General features: G+C 39.5%; 2 protein-coding genes across 3 annotated transcripts; both read right to left on the bottom strand.

Annotated features, from left to right (window-relative positions):
- Positions 1–792: 792 nt before the first annotated feature.
- On the bottom strand, positions 793–7,074 carry LOC124216462 (nose resistant to fluoxetine protein 6-like). Its single transcript, XM_046621010.2, has 12 exons — positions 6,672–7,074; positions 4,211–4,467; positions 3,845–4,065; positions 3,475–3,757; positions 3,181–3,341; positions 2,918–3,086; positions 2,595–2,791; positions 2,282–2,420; positions 2,010–2,205; positions 1,771–1,913; positions 1,494–1,627; positions 793–1,245 (listed from the first exon to the last, which is right to left on the bottom strand). The coding sequence occupies exons 1-12, from the start codon at positions 6,997–6,999 to the stop codon at positions 1,212–1,214; spliced, it is 2,262 nt and encodes a 753-aa protein (XP_046476966.1). The 5' UTR covers positions 7,000–7,074; the 3' UTR covers positions 793–1,211.
- Positions 7,075–7,572: 498 nt separating this feature from the next.
- LOC124216452 (tyrosine-protein kinase receptor torso-like) lies at positions 7,573–23,176 on the bottom strand. Of its 2 annotated transcripts, none has more exons than XM_046620999.2 (18): positions 22,606–23,176; positions 16,677–16,716; positions 14,648–14,784; positions 14,347–14,473; positions 14,153–14,260; positions 13,904–13,974; positions 13,565–13,724; positions 13,314–13,483; positions 12,891–13,032; positions 12,672–12,811; positions 12,076–12,322; positions 11,827–11,999; positions 10,845–10,932; positions 10,653–10,721; positions 10,247–10,320; positions 9,969–10,183; positions 9,755–9,892; positions 7,573–9,453 (listed from the first exon to the last, which is right to left on the bottom strand). In XM_046620999.2, exons 1-18 carry the CDS (start codon positions 22,624–22,626, stop codon positions 9,207–9,209), a joined length of 2,367 nt encoding a protein of 788 aa, XP_046476955.1. In that variant the 5' UTR covers positions 22,627–23,176; the 3' UTR covers positions 7,573–9,206. The 2 variants fall into 2 exon arrangements, with proteins under 2 accessions (XP_046476955.1, XP_046476946.1); XM_046620990.2 differs by lacking the exon at positions 22,606–23,176 and adding an exon at positions 21,812–22,599.
- Between the last annotated feature and the right edge of the window lie 589 nt (positions 23,177–23,765).

Below are 23,765 nucleotides of genomic sequence, written 5' to 3'. Positions count from 1 at the left end.
AAGTGTGATCTTGTTTTCTGATTTAACGATGTTTCGGCCGGGCCCCGCCAACCATCTGTAGGAAAATTTGACAACCAGTGTCTGCATAGGTGTTGTAGCAGTGATATTTTTGGACGGAAGATTGCTACGATACCCATGCACACACTGGTTTTACCTTAATCTGATGTAAGTTATTCCAATTACTCAAAAGTTGCATTATTATCCGTTACTTTCAGCCGGCTGGCTTCACACACACTCGACGGCTCTTGACACTTGTTTCCCTAATTTCGCACATCGCGTTTGGCGTTAAGCACGATGTTTGCTGACTTACGACAACTTGTCGTTAGGCAGAAGGCTGAGGCTGCTTTCACGTCAACCCCCCTTGCTGCCTGTTCCTCTTTCGACCGAGGTTACGCAAAAGACATCCCATCGCGTTGCAGAGTATTGATTATTACTTCAAGATTGAAAATAACTTGGAAATCAGCGAAATGCCGAACATCTTTAAACGTTCAGAAACCTCTTGGACATTAGCGAAATGCAAACTACTTCCTAATATTGGAAATCACCAGAAAATCACTTGTGATTCATTGATGATTTCAAAACGAGTGGCCTCTTCGACTATCCAACTACAAACAATGAAAATATAAAAAAGGAACACAGGACCGGTACATTGACAAAGAGCCAGAAAAACGTATGCCGCGTAGATGAAACGATAATGATAGTCGTTGATTTAGTCCTCAAGGTATTTTCTAAAAAGCCCCGCCAAGTACCACTTCCGGATTTATTTTTGTTTTACGGATTTTCGTCAACATGTGAGATATTTCGTTTTTTATTTATACTTGATTAACATTTGTAGTTGGTTAAGTTTGGGGTCAGTCTGACCCAAGTGTAACAGCAGTGTGATTCCAGAGAGATGCGGAAGGTCAGGGTTGAGTGTCAATCGTGCATTTATTGTTAATGAACAGCCATGTGCTTAGCGGTAGTATATGATTTCAATCATTTTTGGCAAAGAATGAGAACACATTACTGATGCAGTTAGTGAAACGTTTTTGCACCAGAGGTACTTTTTGGGGGAGATTTTACGTACAAGAATAACTTGATGCTAAATTACCAAACGAGGTATAATACAACTATACAAGTATTGGTACGACATCGATGTATGAGCTACGTGTTTACCTATATATTATACTGTGTGCAAGGCCGCAATTCACCTAATTACCCTCAGGCCATTTTCAGTTGCTCTTTTCGATGACGTTGAAATTTGACCTAAAAATAAAAAAAATAAGAATATACAATGTCCATTGTACTTATACCACAATGAGATCGGCAACGTTTGAATTTCGTATGCCAGACATCTCTATCAAGTAGCCACCAGGTACGGGATGAAATCCATACCTGTTATACCGTTGAATCATCTGATGTCAAGATGACGCAACTTTGGCCTACCTGATTATTGATCAGGTACGATGCAGGATGCCTTATGGAGATCTTTTAGACCTTATAAAGATACTCACTCTTCCGAGGAACATCTGCTTGGTCGTTTCGTTAGTATGAACTTCTCCATCTTTCGTATCGGCCCTTCGACAAACACCGACAGCAGCAGGGATATACCGAAAGTGTAGAACATGTCTGGCACCAGTTCCCAGAACTGCAATATAGAAAATTGGAGAACTTGCTCGGTCGTTACGATGATGTTGAGGAAAGGTCAACTTTTCATGCTACCACAACTACGTACGAATGGCAACATAACGTGGGTTAGGTGAAATATATATTGAGTGATACACAACTTACGAAGTTGTTAAGGGAAAATACCCGGGGGGTTCTGGTAGCACCGACATCATAAGATTGCTTGATATTGTGGACAAGATAAGCACCGTAAGTGAGTCTTGCAAGGGGCGGGACCCAGCGTGGTGTCATAAAGTTGCGATGAAAGTCTGAAATGTAACGAGGGAAACAATTGACCCTCCTGTACATCTAAGAAAAATGTAATTTCCATCGCGTTACGGAATCCGCAAGATCCTTCAACTTACCCAAACCATCGCCAATTGTGATCAGAACAACGATCGAACATATTCCAAGAGCAAACGCTGCTCTGTGAAACCCGGCGTAGGCGGCCGTCTCGAGTGGGTGCAGCTCACTATTGGGGTCAAAATACTTAGCAGCCAAAGACTCGCTGACGATAGTAAATCCGACTGCCAGTAAAATAAAAACAAATCGCGACCACGCCTAAAACGCAGAATGATATATTTTTGAGAACGTTCAATTTCTCGTCGTCGAGTTGTTTTTTTTCTCTTATCATTACCTTGGGGAGTCTCCACGTAGCATCTTTATAGTCGTAGACAATCGCCCCAGCCAAAACGCCAACCATGTAGGAACCGATTCTTGTATGCGATTTGATATACTGACCAACGAAGTATGGATCTTTTCTAACTTCCCGTAGCCTGGAGAACGATGGAGAATTACATGATAAACTTTCCAATATTGGCGATGATACGGATATTTAGTGAGACAATAGCTGATGCTCGTTGTTCGTGTACGAAGATTTTCGGTGATTCTGTGAGGCGGTCTATGGTTACGAATGAATTGTCAATTCAATAGGTGTGATTTTTACTTACGTGGGCAACATAAGGAATATTGGCTGCTGATTCTGAACATAGGTAATGACAAAAGGAATGGCAGTGCCCAATGCGATCAAACTACAGAGAAACGGGTAGCCCAGTCTTCTCGGAAGCTTCCAATAAACCCATAAGACTAAGAGTACCATGATGTGAAGGTGATAATCCACCGATAAATACCAGGATTGAAACATACACTGCGAACAGGAGTAGACAAAACGTTCCACGTCAATTTGTTACGATTCACGGTGCGACAGAATGCACGCGTTGACTAGTGAAGAATGATGAAGGTGAGGAACCGTCTACAGCGACGCAATACTGACCATCTCCTCGGGACGCACGTAGTTGTTGACGTATAAGAGATTAGCCCACCAGTTTTTCGCGCAATTATCTCTTTCAAAACCCACCCTGGCTTCCCAGTACGGACCGGATCCCATCATCGGCATCAGGGTAGCATTGAATAAGACGACCAACATGTAGAGGGGTGTCAACCTGCGGTAATATCATGCGAATCTTTATCTCTGGATCTTTCTTTACCGCCGTATATTTAATGATCACGAGAGCGAGGCGCGCTCGTCGGACCCACCGTAGAAATCTATTGAGTATGAGCGCGGTAAAATTCAATCGTTTACTCCGATCAAGATGATGGAGCACACCGTAGGCTGCAAGAAGACCTCCGATACTGAAGAATCCGTCGATGATAATCGTTCCGTTAAATAGCATCATCGAAAAAGGTACGGTGTAGGCCTGATGGGGCCAAACAAAAATAGCGGATAATTGCACAGTTGACGTGCTTAGAAGTAAGTGAGTGACTTGATGTGGTAATAAGCAAGTAAGGTGCGATGCACTACTGTCGCCCCTGCAAGAAACATGCACTGACCTTTTCGAGGTACGTTGACTCCACGAGCGGGTAGCCGCAGTACTGCAGCAATCTGTGTCCAAATATTGTGCATGCCGTGAGGACAAAACGTATCAAATTAATGCAATCGATACCAGGGTGAGAGCTTGGAGTAGAAAAAATCGAGCGCAAATTACGCCGTGCGGAAAAGGAGAGAAAAAGGTCTCTGGGTTCGTTGTCCTTGACCGCTTCCTCCGAAGAATAGACGCTGCTGTCGTACCATGAACTCGCTACCACAAGGACAAACAGTCCCGCAACGATGAAACTGGATGGAAAATTGTTCGTCACGTTATTGTCAGTCGACTTCAGCGACCGTATACGTGGGCTGTAAAATCGTTTCGATTTCTCTTACAGAAAAACCTTTGCCCCCACGGTGAAATCCTCAGGGACGTCACTACGTGCTTGGCAAAGCGACGGCTTCACTGTGACGTCCAGGTGTATTTGCCGGGCGCTCGCCAACTCCTTCAAGGGCTCCGTCAACGCCGTCGCAATATCTTGAGAGCTGCAGCTGGCCGGAACGCAAAGCGACAGGTACACAGAGTGTCGTTTGACACGGCGAAAGTCTCCCGTGTACTGTGGAGATCAAAGAAAATTCGAATAGAGTCATAATTGTGTGCACGAGGATGGACGGGACTCCGTGCGTGTGCTTTGATTTAACAATTCACTCCGACAGAGCTGGTGTTGGAAGTGAATCATCTCCTTAATGAAATTCGCTCACGTCAATCGCGTTCCAGACGGACAGATTTGGATCGAAGTCATGGGTGAAAGTTTTCGGGCGTTTAGGTTCCACATCTTTCCGCTGGTACCGTAAGCGAACCAAACAGTAGCGACCTTCGACCTCGTCAGGCTCTCCCATGTCAGAGAATTCATCCGGCGGAAGTTTCGCTCGCAAGTTGTAGCATTGGTCAAAGCTTCCCAAATGTTTCGTGTGACCGTGAAGCACGCCGACCGGATACTTCGTTGAGGCGTCGAACACTGAAAAGGTTTTTTGTCACTCAACTATGCGGGAGATTCGATTTTTTTCGTTTTTCCAACGATTTCTCGGTACCTTTTATAATTATCCGTTGATATTATTTACAGTCATAATCGATATCCCCAGTTCGCGGCAGTAAAATTATACCATTCAAGTCCGATCGTCAAAGTTTGAAATGCGATTTTGCTTAACTGATCACCTCCATATTTTGGTCAACAGGTGTTTAATATATCATTTCTTGAAAAAATAATGAATAATAACGAGTGACTTGAATATTTTACTGTATTGGATCATGTCGAGTTACAGTGAACTTCGTATTCCTCAAATCTATTTACAAACAATTTGCACAAACTTATATGTGCTTAGGCATAGATTGCTAATTTCATTGACGTCAGACAATGTAAATTATGAACGGCCAACCGGTCGATCGTGGCTATTAAACTAGTCGATCGAAATGTGCAAAAAAAAAAAAAAAAATACATAAAATGCCCGACTCTGTCTAAAAATATTTCACCTTATTCGATGGTAGAGATATGAGGTTGGCAAATCGCACAAAGTTAAGACAATGAACAGGAAGTTTCAGGTTCCATCAAGTTCGTATTCCTTGTGTAAATCATTCGTATATCAATCAATACAAGCGCGATGGTCTTCGAGTTATACGATTCACACAGATGATTATATTCAGCTGATCAAGTAGAGAGAGGAAAATCGACAAAGATGCCTCTCACTTCTTACCCAAAAACATTACCCGGTTGACTGGTAAAGGATCATATAAGTACATTTTTGAATAAATCTGATGTTTTCCGATGGATTTGAACAAGAATTGGTACGCTACTATTTTGAGCTTTGCTGATTCAAATTTAAAAGCAAAATTGAAATATTCATTATAAGGGATCCTAAATGGCGGCTTCAAATACCGGTAATTAGGACTAGGCCTCAACAGCCTTGTACCAAAAACCCAAGAAATGGAATAAGTCTTTTGAAACTTGTTATTCGGGGGTTTCAGTGTTATTGTAAGAAAAAAAATTAACAATAAGACTGAAAATTCATCCCGACTCAACTCTGTTTTCACCCTCAGGGGGTGGCAAATTGAAATAATAAGTTCTGAGGTAAAATCAAGGTCCCAAAAAATACTCCGGGCACCAATTTCTGGATAATTTGGTCGGTTGTATGTCGCTGCCAGTTTAGGCACAAAAACTGGGAAAACCCATAATGTTCGGTCAACCGGTTCTTCAAGGTAGACCTGTACTATCATAGAGGATTATGTTATGCGTAGGTATAGGCCCAGATTGTGACGGACATAAGAAACTATCATTTTCGCGTACAGCATTAGTGCGATTGAAGCCGAAAACAGGTTATGCGATATATTTGTATTCGACTGAAACGAAATCCGTTAAACTGCTAAGGTTACACAAATATTGTTGGCCATTGACATTATGTTAAATTTTCAGGCTCAAAGTTATGAGAAGTCCATGGATAAAGTTAAACCAACCATATGAGACCAAATACAGCCAGCTCATGGTAGAGCCATTACATGGGTGTGGTATTCGTACACATACATGGAAAATATTAAAATGTCACTCGAGGACAACATAAGGTAGCAAATTATATTTGAATTCACGAAACCATTGAAGTTTTGATGACGTTTTGACTTGTGCCAGGATAACAAAAGATATCATCGAATGCTGATTGCCAGTAATATCTTCAACTATTGCTAATCGGTATCAAAACAACCCTCGGTTTAAGTCCAGGTCGAATTACTACTCCAAGAATTGAGCCATCAATTCTGAATCATCTTGAATGCTTGTTGATCTCTTCGATACGTCGCAGTGTTGGCAGACTGAGGCAAAGTAAAGGAACCGTTTTTGACTCGATATACAAAATACGTTAGTGCAACAATTTATACCGGCAGTGATTGCAGATAATAGGAGGTATTTCTCATCGCTGTTTCGTATGCAAAAACGACGGTGATATGATGGGAAGCCAAGCTGCTGTTATTATCACCCGTTTCGCGTTCTTAGCAAATTTCAATGCATCACATCAGAAATCCTGAAATGCGCTTTGACATCTTTATAGGTACTCGGCGCGCATCAGGCGCAATGCCCTCAATCCATCGGTGTTTCTACTTATTGGAAACGGGGGAAAACGAATTGTAGCCATTACCCGCGTCGTCGGCGAATATCGAAAATGATCGAATTAAGCTTACTCTGGACGGCCCACAACGTGGAATTGGCGAGTTCCTTGAGGTACCGTTGGACTTGCTTCCTGCAACGACCCTTTGGAATCGTGTTTGAATTGGCGAATACCAACGGCAGAACGGGGAAGTCGGTCCACCACGAAGAACCTTGCGACACCGGTACTGCCCTTTGGAGATCGGCGGGGTTCTCGGCCTGCAATGTCTGACGCGTTTCGAGGGTGGTTGACAGCCATAACCGACTGTCGGAGGTATTTTCGTAGCAAAACTTATTCTTACCGGCGAAAAATTGACCGTTTGTTAAAACGAACAAGCATAGTAGAAAAACTGTCCCGATCATGGCACAAGTGAAATGTATCGATCAATTTCTTTTAATAAAAGTAAAAAGAACTGTCGAAGCTATTTCGACATCCAGTCGCGGGCTACGAACTTCGAGTGAGTTCACACGCGTTTCCGATAGAAGCATTAGGTACGCAAAGCTGAGTGTATCGATGCTTTGCCGTGTGTGTCAGAAAAGGTAGCAAGGGTGGGAGGTGGTGGAGCCCCCCTTGGTTTATTTACAGCCTCTGCACAAAAGAGTCACTCGCACGAACGTGTGAGTTCAAGGTTAAGGTGGGTACAGCAATCATGCAAATCATCATGAACACGTACAAACGTATGGTTTATATACCGACACACTGCATTCAGCCGTGTGCGCTACGTGTGACGCAAAAGTCGTCTTACGAATTCAGCTCGACCTTTACCTTAGATGCGCATCATATTGGCCGCGCTATTCGGTGCTGGCTCTGTACTTTACGCAAAAAATAATTAAATTTATCTAAAAACATCTGAAATGTGAAAAAATTCGACAAGTAGCCAAACCGCGTCATTATAAAAGTAGAAAAGCCACTCAGGTATTGCCAGTCTCCTTCGTGAAATCGGAGAAAAAATACAGTTTATTACTCTTATGTGTAAAGCCGGTTTTAGAGACGGCATTATTACACGGGATTATACGCGTCGCGAACAGGTATACGAATTTCAATAAAAAAATCCAATTCGAATGTGCCCCGCGGCAAGTACGTAGCCCTTGAAATGATGTTTCGATATCACGTCGCGAAACAACGAGGTCTGACTTTACGAGATATGCTTACTTGCTGAGAGATCGTAAGGTTTGTGGATTTTTCCTTATTTCATTATACATAGACTGGCAATAGCCAAGTTGTTCTTGTCTTTTTATTGAGATATGGTTTTGGTAATTTGGTTAACGTAGTAAGCAATAAACTGTGTAATTGTAAGTGAACCACAACTCTCATACCTTTTGAGATCTGTAGCATTCATAGTTGATTTTCGATAGATTTCGAAATATGGTTTATCTCGGGTTTTACTCGTAGAACCGGCTATTTCGAATTGCGTCTCCATGAGCGACCATCTCGCGGGTGAAACACACAGGAAGAGGACGACAAATACCGTATCACGTCCGTATTTTCTGGTACTTATTTATTAATCAACGTATGCAGAAAATTTTGATTTTTTGCTATGTTACGTGCGTAAACGTTTGCTTTGCGTGTAGTAAAACATTTACTTTCTTAGGTTACAACACGTTGTTATAATATTATCTGTACACAATATTTTTTACGAGCATTTCTAAAGTAATCTAGGAGCATTGTGACCAATGTGAGCAATTTGTTCACAATTTTCTATGAAACAAAGTTGAAGACTTGAAGGATTAGCTCTCTCTACGTTTCATCTGTGTTTTCAAGTAATGATGCCTAAAATCTTCCTTCACGCACGCTTGGGAAATCATAGAAATCTGGTTTGTGACTCACAAATTTTTCATTTTTCCTATTCAAGACGAAATTCAATCAGGACCAGAGGCGTGAACGAGAGGAGAACAAAAACGTTCAGTGAAATTTTCACAAACGCGACAGTAGACGTCATTTTTTGAATTTCACATGATCGCAACATCGTGCAGATGAGAACCGCGCTATTCAACGTGTCTCCCGAATGCTCCTTCGTTAATTTTTACGATAGTTAAAAAGTAAAAACGAACTTGAACTGAACTACTCGATTTTGTAATATTTGTTCTTTGTGCTAACGTTATTCAAGCTTCGTAATACTATTCGAAAGTCAGGAAAGTAGAAACAAAAAATAAGGCAATAAAAGTCGTATCAAGGCAGTGTCGAAAACCGTATAAAATCTAAATACACTGTCTATTTTTCACGTATTCTCACAAACTGACATTAAATAACAGACAACGACAGTATCACCCAGCTTCTCAAAAATCAGTTCTAAGCATTACACAACGGCGGCGGGTTAATCGCACTCCCAACTTTTACCAACTCCTACAACCCAACGTGCGAGCGGATTCTCCCACGTATAAAATTGACGGTTCGTGAAGCTTGCCTGTATTGTAATTGTACTATCTCTGATATCGACCGCGTCGTTTCGTCAGAGCTTACAGAGTATCCACGCTCTAATTCCTATCTTCGACTGAACCTCCATAGGTCCAAGAGTCTCGGTCCCAGCCTTGAGCTAATTTCTCGATCTCGAATTTACCGCAACAGAGGTTCATTCTTTAACGATTTTCGGCTCAAACTCGTTGACGTATCTCTGCTGGTGTTCAGAATAAGCGGAACACGAATTAGGGATTTTTAATATCGTGTCGTCAGGCGGCGTCCCTCTTGATACATCGTTGAGATCAAGGTACTCATTTTCCGCAGCTACGCTGAGCAGTTTGTCGAGCTCTTGTCGCAGGGCTGTGAAGGTCGGTCGATCTTTGGGCTTCGTTTGCCAGCAGGACAGCATCACGTTGTACCTGTATCATCGATCGCTATAACGATTTAAGTCTCCTTTGGGAACGTCCATTAATTACGTGGAGTGTTCATTTTTTGTTTTTTTTTTTTATAATTTGACACTTTCCCTTATTTTGAGCTCACGTAATTAATGGACGTCCTCTTTCTTCCAACTCACGCACACACACTGGAAGATGAATACGGCATGGCAGAGCCTCGATTCGCGGTTTTCACGAGAGCCTCAGGTGAGTACCAGAGGACGATTCCGGCCGTATTACGACCTTCCAGTGTGACCGTTTATCGGAAATAACGTGACCGACTCACAGTGCGACGCTGCAGTTGGCGGGTCGTTCCATTCTGTACCCCGTTCGCAGTTTGGTCAGCACCTTGTTCGTCGGTATTCCCGGATACGGACTGCAGCCCAGAGTCACTATCTCCCAGAGGAGAATGCCGAAGGACCATCTGCACCGAAATAGAATTTTAATGACGAATTGTAGGTGACATCGATGTACGCGGGTTCCGGTGTTTTACAGCTTACACGTCGCTGTGGGTGCTGTAGACCTGGTGAGTGAGCGCCTCGATGGCCATCCACTTCACCGGAAGTCGTCCGTTTCCCTGTTTCTTGTAAACGTTCTCCTGATAGATGTCTCGGCTCAGCCCGAAGTCCGATATCTTGACGGTTTTGTCGTCGCATACGAGGACGTTCCGGGCTGCCAGGTCTCTGTGAACCACTCTGTTCGATGATAGGAACTCCTGGAGAATTGAGAAAGCGTGAGACGAATGTTTGCAAGCGGTTCGGGACCGCCGGTTTCTTACCATTCCCGTCGCTATCTGTCGGCCAAAGTTCAGCAGGTCTGTCACTGTCACCGTGTCAGAGTCGCAAAGAATGTCTGTTGGCGAGAAAACGCATGGAATGTAATAGTTGAATGGTAGTCCTTGTTTTCTACGAATTTTCTAAGTAAATTGAAACATTTCGTACAATTTCGTGCAAATAATTGTAAATATTCATGGTTTCTCAGAAAAACTTGTAGATTTCCCTGCACAATATTATTTTTTCTTAAAAAAATCTACAAGATAGTACAATTTTTAACGAGAATGAACAATTCTTTATCAAAACCTGTGCGTATTTACAATTTCGAAAGAAACAATACGAAATATTCCAATTTCCGTAAAAAGTCGTCGAAAATGGTATATAGAAATTTTCACCAGGGTTATTACTCACCTTGGTCAACCGCGTATCCGCGATTCACGACGAAATTTGATTTCTGCATGTCGTCTTCGATGTGGTTTGCTTTGAATGAAACGAGAATGGAAGATGAAATTTACTGGTATTACACATATTTCGAAGCTGGTCAGTGGTAAACGAAACGACAATATAGCAGAATGTGTTAAAATTACATCAATATAAACTTACGAAATTTAAATATCACCTCGTCGGCGTTTTTCTCTGTCTTTGTATCGTTTTTTGCTTCCTTCGCCGATATCGTAGCCTTCTGGATTATCTGCATCGACAGGATGAACAATAAGTTAATTTTCACCAGATTTATTGTTAGAAATTTCATATATTCAGAAGCGTCAACGTCGTGTGAAAAGTCGTTTCCATCGATCTTGCCATTTGTTTGTTATCGTTTATTTTTAACACTCGACAACCTTAATAATTAATCCTACAACGGAAACGGGGGATGAGAAAACACCCCTCGTGAATTTAAATTTTATGTCTTCGACTCAAGACACCGATCATAGTTCAATCTCATTATCGGAGAGTGAAAAAAGTATTTTTACTCCACGTAATTTTTTATCAAAAAAAGAAAACCGTACAAGTGCGAGTAAAACTCGCGCCCTGAGAGTTCCGTACAAAATTGATTTTTTTTTTTTTTTCATGTGATATAATTACAAACTAACTATTTTCGGACTGTTTTCTTTGGCTGTGCTGTGAGAGCTTGCTTCTCTCCAAATTTCATGATTCGAGGTCGACGGGAAGTACCTTATGGTTTTTTACGAGTGAGTTTGCGAGTATCAAAATATTTCACACAAATGGCTGCGTCTTGTTGATTGCGTCGACTTAGTTTCAATTTTTTAGCCCTCCAAGGGACCGTAAACCTCAGCATTTGATATTAATTTTAACCTGATACGTTTGGACAAACGGACAGACGGAAAACGAAGTGATCTTGAAAGGGTTCCGTTTTTACCTTTTCGAGGTACGGAACCATAAAAACGAAGAAAACGAGATCCTATAGGACCCTTGACGATACGATGTACCCGAGAGATGGAATTTACGAAATTGGGGCATTTTTTCACCGCCCGTCACCGGAAAAGGTGAAAAAAAGAAAAAAAAAAATAACGATACTCTCGTACAATTGTTTGTACAACTACTGATCAATTAGTTGTTAGCTCACCGAGCGTAAAAAGGACTGCAGATCTCCCCTGGAGCAATACTCGACAACGAGAAGAGGCCGCTGACCGATCGTGCAGCATCCAAGGAGAGAAACGATGTTCCGATGTTGTCCGGCAGATTTCATAATTTTTATTTCAAGCTCGAAGCATCGCCGATCCTCTTCGCTCGGATTGTCTGTGTGATTATGAAAAAAAAAACAAACACAGAGTTATCGAAGTGCCGTCGTGCCGCGTTTCTTCGCTCATCCTACCTCGCAACATTTTTATCGCCACAGGAGTCGTCTGGCCTCTGTCGTCGCGTAAACTTCCCAGCCTCACAACCCCGAAAGCTCCGCTCCCCAGGACTATCTTAATCTCTAAACGGTCCGGGCTTATCTCGTATTCGTCAGCCGGTGCTAATAAGCTCTTGAAACCGACGCCGATTCTATCAGGATTTCCGTCATCGAAGCCCTTGATCGTGTCTAGGGCGGTGTCCTTGCGATCGATACTCTGAATTTTCTATCCCCGTATTTTAAAATCGGTATGTTAAAAATTGTCGTTTTTTCTATATTATTTGTTCAATGTATTACATAAAACAAGGGAGGAGAATCGTCAAATTCGATTATGCATGATGAATTTTGACTGAATCGAGCGAAAAACATTTATCTGTATACTTGCCGCGTGTCAGGATGTCCCATATTTAGGGTGTTGCGGAATATTTTATCGCATGCCCTCAAAATCAGGCTATTGTTTGGAAATTATTTGGATAAGACTTGGGGAGTATGCGTTACAAAAAATTGGTCAACACCTTAAGTTGTACATATATCCGAATGCTGAAGGAGTAACTAACGTGCTAGAAACTAGTCACCTTAAAATATTTGGATCTCTCTCGGTTTCGCTTCCGTTTCGCGTGCCTGTGGTAAGCGTATATCCCGGTTCCCATAACCAAAACGGCACTTGCCAATAACGTCACAATGGCAGCGCCCACGTTCGATATGTCTGACGATTCTTGAGGAGAAGAAGAGAGAAGGGTGAGAAGAAATTATATTCAAGAGTAGAAATCACGCTACGAATTTGACAAATGTACCTTCAGGCTCTTTCGGCAATAATTGCGTTACCGAAAAATGTTCCTCGATACTCTGGCCTTGACCACCCGTGGAAGCGGCTCTTATCATAACCTGGTATATGTCCGACATTGTCACGTCCGGAAAGACGTCTTCGGTAGCCGTCTGTAAAACAAGGTCGGTGAGGGTTGAAAGAATATCTGTTCATTCTCAAGCCTTCGAGGTATCTGCTTCAGGGTGAATCAAAAGATAGGAAAAGTGGAAAGAAATGTTCGAAAAATCTCCAGTATGACTTTTTTTTCCAGTCTCTTTTTTGTTCCTAACATTCTACATTCGTCCTCAATCGTTTCTTCAGAATTAAAAATACTCGTCGCACCATGTGTGGAGGTATTTGACACATACGATGAAGACGTTGAAAATGAGCGGAAAAAATTTTGCCAACTTACACCGGAAACGTTGTGAACCCTTGGCCCTGTGTAATTGGAAGTAATTGGATTCATGAAGATCATGTAATAGTCCGGAATTAATTCAGGCATCCGCCAAGTCACCTTCACGTCGTAAATGTTACTGAACTTGTGGATTGTCGTTGCGTTCAAACCCTCCACCACACCTGGCGCTGAAACAGACCGATTCATAGTTATACATAGAGACTTTGATGATTAATTATCATCGCTTGGATCCAGCTTTAATCACTCACCGCAAATGGTCAAGTTTTTGTGAAATTGTAGGCACTCAGGGGTTACCAAAGTGGCCTGGGCTACGCTGCTTGTCACCTTTCTTTGGGTCGATGCCGTGATCTGTATTGTGTACTCTTTTGAAAATTCCAAGTTTGCGAAAGTCGTTTTGTGATCAGTCGGCTGTAATTGTATTCATACATTTGTAACGTATATCATTGGGAAGAATTTTTTAGATTTAATAAACGTGACTTTTACATATATACATATTTGTACTTTTTGTCAAGTATAGCTAAAAGTCGAATAAAGAAATCGAGTTGTGACTATACGTATAGACTTGCATGGCATTAGCCAGCACTTACTTCCTCAGGATTTCTGAATTGAAAGTTGTTCGACGGTTCCAACAGTATAATTTCGTAGTGGCAGCTGTGATCTGAGGGAAAAACAAAAACGGCAACAATTATTGATAAAGTTTGTTCGTTAATTATTTTTGGGAAAAAGAGAAAAGAAAATACGATAGAAAGAAAAAAAGTTGTCGATGAATCTCAATAAATTGTATAACTCGATTTTCGAGTGTCATTTTTTTAAATTTATTTATCACATCATCTCACCGTTCGCGGGTGTGAAACTTATTTCTGATTGCAGTCGGCGCGGATTTTTAGGATCGAGTTCCGGTCTTCCGACTGAAATATGGGTCACCTTACTCGGATGGACAGTTTCTGTAATGTAAAAAACGGCTCGTGGATTGATTTTAAACAATTATAAATCGGGTCAATTTTCGCGTTGATTACATTAATTTACGCACCCATCATCGTGCTGACCGTCTCTGTGATTTCTGGTAATGAAACTCCGTTCGCCAATATTCGGTGTAAACGAAACGAATAGGTTGTCCGTGATCGTAATTCGTTTATAGACGCAGTCGTCTCGTTGCTCTTTAAATGAAAGTGTAACGAAGTATTTTTCCAGTGGTTCGAACAGTTTTACAACATTCTATTCATATTTTTTACCATTCAACGGTAAACCACTAATCTTCGTCACGTGCATTCGATTATTTTCCAAAAAGTCATCCAATTACAAGCGAATTCGACGATTTGTGCAATACTCACGATAACCGGTTTCATCCAATTTCCATTCGTCGCACTACGACGTTCAATAACGAAAGTTCCCGGATTATGAACCATTCTGATGAAGTTTACGTCTCGACAGACGAACGTTACGTTCGCGTCTGCATACACTTTGAGATCTGAAAAAAATGTTGCTTATTGTTCAGTGGTAATTAGTAATAGTAAAGTGAAGGTTTAATTTACGTCGAGGAATCTTCCAAGTTTTTTATTTTTCATTGTTACGCTTATTAATGGATTCCAGAATTTCTTATATTCCAGTGTTTAGTCTCAATGGCGGGGAAGTTTTTTGACATCAGGTGAAAATGTTCACACACCTTTCGCTTATTATACGGAATAGGTATACTTAGCAAGTGAGACAATGATAGTAATCGATACTCTAGTCAAATAATAAATTGATATCGCATCGCGTCGTTCATGGGAGTAAATAGCAAAAACCGATTGAGGGGAAAAATAATAGAGTCGTGCGATTAATCGAGTTTGAAAAATACTCGATCATACTCGATTGATCATTGATAAAATAATCGATTGTTTTCGGTCATTCTCAACACACGTACCCACCTACACCAGGTGTGTACAATCGATCGATATTACGGATCCGAAACACTGTGTATCGTGTTGTATAATAATTATCTGCGTCTCAAATTGTTGGTAGTATAACACACACCAAACAGCTATGCATATATATGTGAAACGGTGGAGCCAACTTTGTTGTTTGAAAAAGCAAAAACCTTCGATTCGAGACCACGCGCGTATCACACATGATATTTTATACGCATGGGTATTTACAGGTATGTATAATGCAACACGTCGATCGTTGCTTACTTACATACCTACATAGGTACAATACACGCGACGCAAAGTTTCAAAAAATGTAGGACATTTGTCAGCTTGTCACGTACGCTTATATCTGCTCTAACCGATCCCGAAATAGGTCCAGCGGACATCGATATCGTAAACCTGTAATACTAAACGGAGAGAAGAATAACACAGCAGGTTTTGCTCAAAACTGCGGGAAAAGCGGGATACGTCAGGGCTTATTCGTAAAAAATACTCACGTCAACTGTGTTTTTACTATTACAAATGCAGCAGATTTTACTCTGCACACATTGGTTTTCACTGATTCTACAGAACCCGAGTCGAGATTTCGACCCTACTTTAAAAGCCTTATTCTGATACTCCACGCGATGCTCCTCTGATATGAGAGCCTGTTTAACGTCTCGCTATCTATACAAAAAGTACTCAACTAGCGTCTGGATTGGCGATTATGTTATTGTAGTTAATCGGAATAATTAGATGCGGCAAGGGATCAAGGTTGCGAAAGTATGCTAATTCAAATAGTAGTCCGTTATATATTACCACAGTAACAAACAATGCCCCGAACCTGAGATTTTTAATCAGCCGAAAAATTAACTAACACAATTAATAATTTTCGGAGTATGATAAATTAATTTGAATTACACCGATTGTTACCAAAGTAATGAGTATTTTTTTCATCGAACTTTTGGAAGCGTTGATCTTAATATTCAATCACTGAAATTGTACATTCTATGGTAAAGGACCTGTAGAGGTTTTAAAGATGTCCTTCTTTGAACCCAAACGTAAGATATTAGAAACGGAAATATCGGCCAATTTTATGTCTAAAATAGGTTTTCTTTTTAATACAAAGTTACTGAGACTCGGGTAAATTCTCCATTTTACGAAGTATATTTTCCCAAAAAACCTGATGTGTCCTTTTCTTCCTGCTGTTTTGTATAAAATCAGCTGTTTCATTCTCTCCGTGTATGGTTGAAAAATTGACTAATTCGTAAAAACCTGGCGTATAACGACGCTACGAATTACATCTTTACAATATTATTCACACGCCATTCGTGTTTATACAAGTATTATAATTAGTTATATGGTTTCGTTTATGTTACTGCTATGGCGAGTTGTAAATTATACTTGTATAGAAACAAAATAAAAAAAAAGTTGAATTATATAAGTATGGTAAAATTTCATGTCAACAACTCACAAGTTATCTCTCTTTCCGTCTCATCGCAGTTTTTCGCCCCCTGAAAAACAGTTGAAGAATATTTAATAAACAAAGTTTTTCTTACAACAATGTTGTTTGATATTTTTTTTTTTTTAATCTCTGTATTTTATTGTTAAATGAATAATCAGACACGTGCCGATGAATCGGCAAATCTTTCGAATTCGATCGTTCTAATTGTAAGTCGATTATCCCACGTTCATATGTATCCTGCATAACACGCGTTTAAATTCCATCGGGGTTTGCGAACGTGACTCGCACTTGAATTTCGATTAATCATATATTCCGTCAATTCGGTCACCGGTGTTTAGTCGTACGAACAATCAACAAATTACGACGAGTCAACGGTCAATAACGATAGTTAATATCAGTACGAGAAACTAATTCTACCAAAATTCGAACACCACTCAATGAAAATATTTATAACGGCCAGTATCGTCTTATTGTAATCAGGGTATTAAGTATCGGAATAGCAAGTACAGTCTCTGTACTTATTCAACGTTAACCAGCAGCTGCATCAATCTCAGCGAAATATCGCGTGAATTTTCGGATCGATAGATCGCGTCGGATAATGGCACTTCTCATTTCACATGTAAATAACATGCGCGAGTACAAGCATAAGATTCCCTCATTTTATCCAAATTTTATACGAACTATTTCGATTTACACGATATTTAAAACCACGATATATCATCGTTTTCCAATTTGCAAATAATCGTTGACTATCCGCAAACTTGTTACACGCGCGTGTATGTGTATCTATGTATACGTACGTTATTTACACGTACATGTAGATGAAATTCGTTAGTAAATACATACATGCATAGACTTACAGGTATATACACACCTATACGCATAGATTATGCGACAATAATAAATTCCTACATCTTGTTTATTCGATTTTGTTATTCATTGGAATTCAATTGCCTTACAGATTTGACCGATGTGTGTGTGTGTATCATACAAATGCAAGTATCTATTGCGAACACGCATGTTTTTCCAGCGTATAGATACGACACTTGTATTAGGTACGCAGATTGTACCTACCCAATGTTTTTTTTTTCCAACTATAAACGTACGTATAGGTATACATATAGATGTATGAAATATCTATTGTATCTGCAAAACGAGAATTATGATATGGAAGATTTTATTCTCTTTCCTTCTCTGTTTTTTTTTTTTTTTTTATTTTTATTTTTTCGTTTTTCCTCCTTCTCGCAGCGATAAATTTATGTTATTAATATAATGATTACAACCCTGAGAACGTTAACTCGACTTAATTCCATTTTATATTGGTACACAGTAGCGAAATCGTCATCGGTATCTAACTTTTTTGCGTCGGTCTTATAAATTCAAGTGTATTCATTCGATTGATCCCGATCGATATGTGCGATAGATAACGGCTGTAATGTGATTTTTTTTCTTTTCTTTTTTTTTTCTTGTCCGTATAAAAAGAGTATCCGTTCCTTTTTTTTTTTTCGTTCGATCGTATTTTTTTTTCTTCTGCTTCTTTTCCAACTTCTCTTCTTGTCCGTTCTTATCTTCTCACTTTTTTTTTCTCTCCCTCCCTCTCTCTCTCTCTTTTGCCTCCCTTCTAACACATTTATACCTGCTGGCACTTTTCAATAACACGTATGTCTATTTTTAACTCGACGCAGTTCTGAGCTAACCTCATGCATATACACCCCATTTTGATACAAGAAGTATTTACATACGATTATGTATAATACATATGTATATAAGTTGAGCAGATACTTACGTGTATGTATATACTTGGTTATTTTAATTTTTTTTTTTTTCTTTGTATTCATCATTTCGAAAAAATAACCCATCTTTCGTGGAATGCCCCATAGTTTTTGGGAGAATCCTCCGTATCGCGACTGTGACACACCGGAAGCGGGTATGGACTTTTTTTGGCGGCGACGGTGTTTGCTTGTAAATATGTCGTAAAAGGAAATAAAGGTGAATAATGGACAGGTATATGAAAAAAGGATGAAAAAACCAGCAGTGGAAACCAGGCTAAGGGGTTGGTGAACCGGAGCCATTTCTACGTCTTTCTGTATCTTCTTTCTCTCATTTTCATTCTCATATTTACTCTCTTTCTCTCTCTCTCTCTCATTCTCAGCCTCAGACAATGCGCGAATATATGACTATACAATTTATATCTAGCTAGAATAGGAAAATATGTGGTGTAGGTGTAACGTAATATACGAGGTTGAAGTTAGTAACGTTATCGTAACGAAACATTCGGGGAAAAATTTCTATTATCTTAACTTGACAATAATTTTTAAGATAATAATATTTCGAAGTATTAGTTTTATTGCGGATCACTGGATTTCAGACAATTCGAAAATCGCGAAATAACAGGTTTTCCTCGGCATGAATCGTTACCGTAACGTTACTAACTTCAATACGTACGATCGAAATATGGGAATTTTAAACAATGTCCGGAGCGAAAGTCAATGAAAATTAGCCCCCATCCTCGTAAAGTGTATTGAAAATATGAAGAACCGCGCGGAAGGAAATAAAAATCGACGAGGGACACAAATTTTATCGTACTGCATTTTTTTTTATTTCATTTTTTTTCCACTCCTCTTCCAATAACGAGATATTTTTTTATCTCCAGCGAAAAATATGCCACCAAGGTTTTACCACTGCGCCTTCGTACATATACACGTATAATGTCGTATAATTTTACCCATAGATAAAACGTTACGATACAACTATAAACGCCCGCTTTGCGAATGACCTCTTCCTGTCCTTTATACAGCTTGTTCCATTGACGTTATGTGTAGTATAATAATGCTGTCTTTCCCAGACTCGGAAAGGTGAAAAATTATTTTTATAACAGATGCAAGATCTTCGCTTTTTTACTTTCATTTAAATCAAATCCGGATGGATAGTATAATTAGCCCGTTTACGATCGGCGATCAATGAAAAATCAACAACTGGCGGAAAAGTAACTTTTATACTAATTAATGGTATACTATGTAAATGAATCGAATTATAAATATTTTATTAATTTCCTCATTGCGTAAATATTTCAATTTATCGATCAATGCGATTTGATCACGGACTTTCGGCAAGAAAACAACGCGTAATCTGTACACGTGTTACAAAAAACATTGTCATGTAATTGAGGAAAGTTAATTGTGTGGTGTAAAAAGAAGAGAGACAAAAAAAAAAAAAATGCGAATGCCCCGTGTCGGTGAAGAAATAATTTGCATACATAGCCCTCTAAATTTTGTGTATGTAGTGAAAACCGAGCCACTCTGACTTTACTATGAAAACTGTGGAAAATTAAAAAGTTCCTAAAATTTTCTCGGGTAAAATCTCACTTCCATCGGAATGGATCCGATTTTTACTCCGACAAAGTGACAGTTTGTTCGAAAAAAATTTTTGGTAACTTTTATTTTTTTATTTTTTTGATGAATGAATATCTGTTCGAAAGATAGCAGCGGTCAGTTCTGCACTTCGCAGAATGCTTTTATTATTTTTGAATATATCCGTCTTTTCGATAAAATTAAACTCGTCCTTAAATTTTTATCTTTATTATACAGCTTATGCGCGACTTTGTACTGCGAGTTGAGTGATTTTCGGGTTTAAATTGATAGATAAAATTCGTGTCCAGGTGCTTGAAAACTCGCTTGTAGGTTTTATAATATACATATAGAGTAGGTATAGGTAAATACGCCTGAGGTAATGAAAACGTGTTCACGTGTGATATCGCTGTGTACACATCCATGTACATACGTATGTTTAACTTTAGTGGGTCAATACCCGAATATTTATTTTAATGGAACACACGCCCACCATCGGCCAGCGACATGATTAAGCCTTTTTGGAATACCAACATGTTTTTCCTTCCTCGTCTCGATCTTTATTCGATTGCATTGGAAGCGTGTGTCAAAAATTAATAACGCTTTCGGTGAGAAAGAAAAAGAAAAAAGGTAAAAAAAAACTTTTATTTCTTATACAGCCAATGGTTCGAATATTTTTGGAATTGAAAAAAAGTGGTACGTACAAGTAACTATTCACTATGATTTAAATATGCGGTTGTCGATACTGGATTCTATGGTTATTGCAGCGTGATTTATAAAGTTTGATCGGTCTACGATAGAAATTCTATAATATACATTCGAACCACTTAAATTCGACTTCCCCGACTTTGGAGGGGAAGTAAGTCGCTTCTCTTGCTCTTCACCCTCTTTACCTCTTTTCAATGCACCTGCGTAAAGCATGCGCAAACGGTGACAAAGCATGTGTTAAAATGAATATTTTTATGAAGAGGCTAACCCGTAAATTCTAATTCGAATGTATACGAGTTCGACCGTAGTAAATTTTTTTAAATTGAACAAAGCCTTAACATTGGTTTCATTGTGCAACGAAATTAAATTACATATCGCAATACTTGAAAGAAAGTATAGTACAGGTGAGCATAATCAAATAGAATACAGCAACACATAATACCAGAGGTTCTCAATACAGCTAAAAAAAACTTGTCTAATTTACTTACTACTCAGTGTTAGAACTATACTCTTCGTGTATGATAAGAAATGCAAAAAAAAAAAAAAAGAAATGAAAATAGTCAAGGATCGTTTTAGTAATAACAACTGGAAATTTTTTTCTGCATTGAAAACTCCACGGGTTATTTCCTATATTCAATTATTTCTTACATTTCGCATCGCAATTTTCCTGCCAAATTGAATCTTCTACAACGATTTCCAACACGTATATCTTGTAACTCGATCTTCCTTACCGGCCGAGATTATCTTCACTACCAATTTTCGAGTATGCGCGCATACGGAGATAGCACGCAACTTCGATATTCGTCATTTATGGGAATCACGACGCGGAAAAAACCTTGTTGTAACAATTTGTAGGAAAAAGCTGTTGCCCGACTATTTTCGGCCGACGAATTTTTGTCTTTTTTTTTTTTCACACACGTATCGGATTCTTCGCGTATTTTTTTCTCTCTGAGGCCGACGTATATCGTCGATATCGACAAGGTGTTCGTTCCTCCTCATAATCAACCTAAGTGAACCAACCACGTGTCCCGGATGCGGAGTATACGATGGGGATTCGGTTTGATGATAAACAAACGATGGCATACTCACGTCAGAATCGTCAAGATCACACATCGCCCTCCTGACGACCTTCTCAAACGTCTCGAAACTTTCGGCGCGTAACGGCGTCGTCATTACGAGATTCGTCAACAACAATGGTACGAAATAATTTAACACCCGCATTTTTTTTCCTCAACCTGTTCAAATACCGAACATGATCTATATACAATACATACGTATAACAGACGTATGTATATGTTATGTGCACGTAATCATATCGTATATCATGCGCGTCGACATTCAATTCGCCGACAGAAAATTATTTTTTATTACCCACGTACGATCCGTTTCACTATTCTTATATATTTGGCAATGATGTATTATTAATGTTAACACGCGAACAGTTTGCGTTGTCAATATTTTATTTTTATTTTACAATAGCCGCGTTCTACATTCCACCTGTAAATCCGATTTCTACATTCGTATGATATTTTTAAACATTGCGAGAGAATTCAGTTTAAAGCAGATAAATTTAACGCGATAACATTTTGCATTATACCAACAATCAATTTCATTCTCACAATTATCGTTCCGTCAATATAATTTTGTCGCATTGTTTGCTTTTTTTTTTTCGTTTTTTTGTCCAACGAATTCACAAAAGATTATCAAACAACACTGCGAGTGAAATTATGACGCATAAAAGGCTGTCTCTTAACGTTTAAGCTTTAACCCCGCGATATCGTTTCGAACTACTCGCAATCGGCTTCGGCGGCTCAATTCTGTGCGAACACCGGCGTTGGTTTAGCAGCGTCACTGGTCGCTACAAAACCGTTGTTGACACTTACGAAATTGAGTGGAAGAGGCATATCGGGGATCGCTGCTGCGGCTCTAGAAGAACGGAGGAAGTCGGCTTCGCGCGTCTGCGCATCCCTTTCCGTGCACTCGCAAATGTATTCCGTATGGAAGTGGAAATTTTCGTCGTTTCAACAGGTTGCCGTCTAGCTCGCATTATTCCACTCTGACCCACACCTACTCCTCTGTCGGTGTATCATCGGAAATCTAACCGTGATCTCGTTGCCACAAAATAAAACCTCCTTTCATATCGTCAATCAGTCTGTCGGTTGGAATGAAAACCAATACACGTGGGCAATTTGGTCGTTATATTACGCGCAGAAAATTTAAATTCCTCTAATCATTCGAATTACAGTCGCGCGCAACTTTGCTCCATTCAAATATCCATATTCTCATTCTATTTTTTCTTTTTTATCTGTCGGTAAAAACGTTTTCCGCGCGAAACAGTGTTCTTTTTTCTTTTCAATTCAATGGCGGTACAACGTGGTTTCCATGCGATTTGAAATAATTTTTAATAAACAGAACGTGCAACGCTTAACAGATTTATACCGCATACTACGGTGAATTTCGTTCGCGTTATGCATAACATAGTATAAGATTGTTCGATGAATTGAATTCTATTATATAGAGCTAGAGCATGTATTAATAATATATATATATATATATTTATATATATATATATATATATATATACGTATAAGAACATACCGGAGAAACTAATTTTATGGTATTGCGACTGATGTCAGACACAGCAGACAAGGCCGCACCGTTTCTACTCGCGGTGGGTCTATAACATCGTGGCGGGGAATGCGGATGTCGATGATAAAATTTCACCAGCAAAAACAAAAGGAGATACGAGAATGAGAAATCGAATGAAAAAAGATAAAAACACGAAACGGGGAATAAGATACAACGTCAAGTTTAACAAAAAGGACAAAAAAAAAAAACAAAAGAAAAGAAGGAAAGAAAAACGAGTAAGGATATAACGTACGATCTAACCGTACGACTGTGTCTGACAGAACTTTGTTAGGGACGATCAGAAGAAAAAAAAATAATAAATAAATAAATAAACCAAAGAAGATAGAAAAATGAAACACAGCGCTAAATCAACGAGACTGCGCACTCTACTGCTTCTGCTTCTACTGATGAAAAG

The sequence above is a fragment of the Neodiprion pinetum genome, chromosome 1, assembly GCF_021155775.2.
Source record: "Neodiprion pinetum isolate iyNeoPine1 chromosome 1, iyNeoPine1.2, whole genome shotgun sequence".
Lineage (NCBI taxonomy): Eukaryota > Metazoa > Arthropoda > Insecta > Hymenoptera > Diprionidae > Neodiprion > Neodiprion pinetum.
The sequence above is the reverse complement of the archived record's forward strand: the minus strand, read 5'-3'. Positions and strand labels throughout refer to the sequence as shown.

Bases quoted from the DNA above. Each gene is read 5' to 3' on its own strand.
- LOC124216462 (XM_046621010.2), bottom strand. From the start codon at position 6,999: ATGATCGGGACAGTTTTTCTACTATGCTTGTTCGTTTTAACAAACGGT. The intron at 2,421-2,594 runs GTAAGTAAAAAT...ATCGTTCTCCAG, and splicing joins ATATTCCTTATGTTGCCCAC to GCTACGGGAAGTTAGAAAAG. The intron at 2,206-2,281 runs GTAATGATAAGA...TCTGCGTTTTAG, and splicing joins CTACGTGGAGACTCCCCAAG to GCGTGGTCGCGATTTGTTTT.
- LOC124216452 (XM_046620990.2), bottom strand. From the start codon at position 21,943: ATGCGGGTGTTAAATTATTTCGTACCATTGTTGTTGACGAATCTCGTA. The intron at 12,812-12,890 runs GTACATTTGTCA...CTTCTCCTCAAG, and splicing joins ATTGCCGAAAGAGCCTGAAG to AATCGTCAGACATATCGAAC. The intron at 10,933-11,826 runs GTGAGCTAACAA...CTGTCGATGCAG, and splicing joins TGCAGTCCTTTTTACGCTCG to ATAATCCAGAAGGCTACGAT.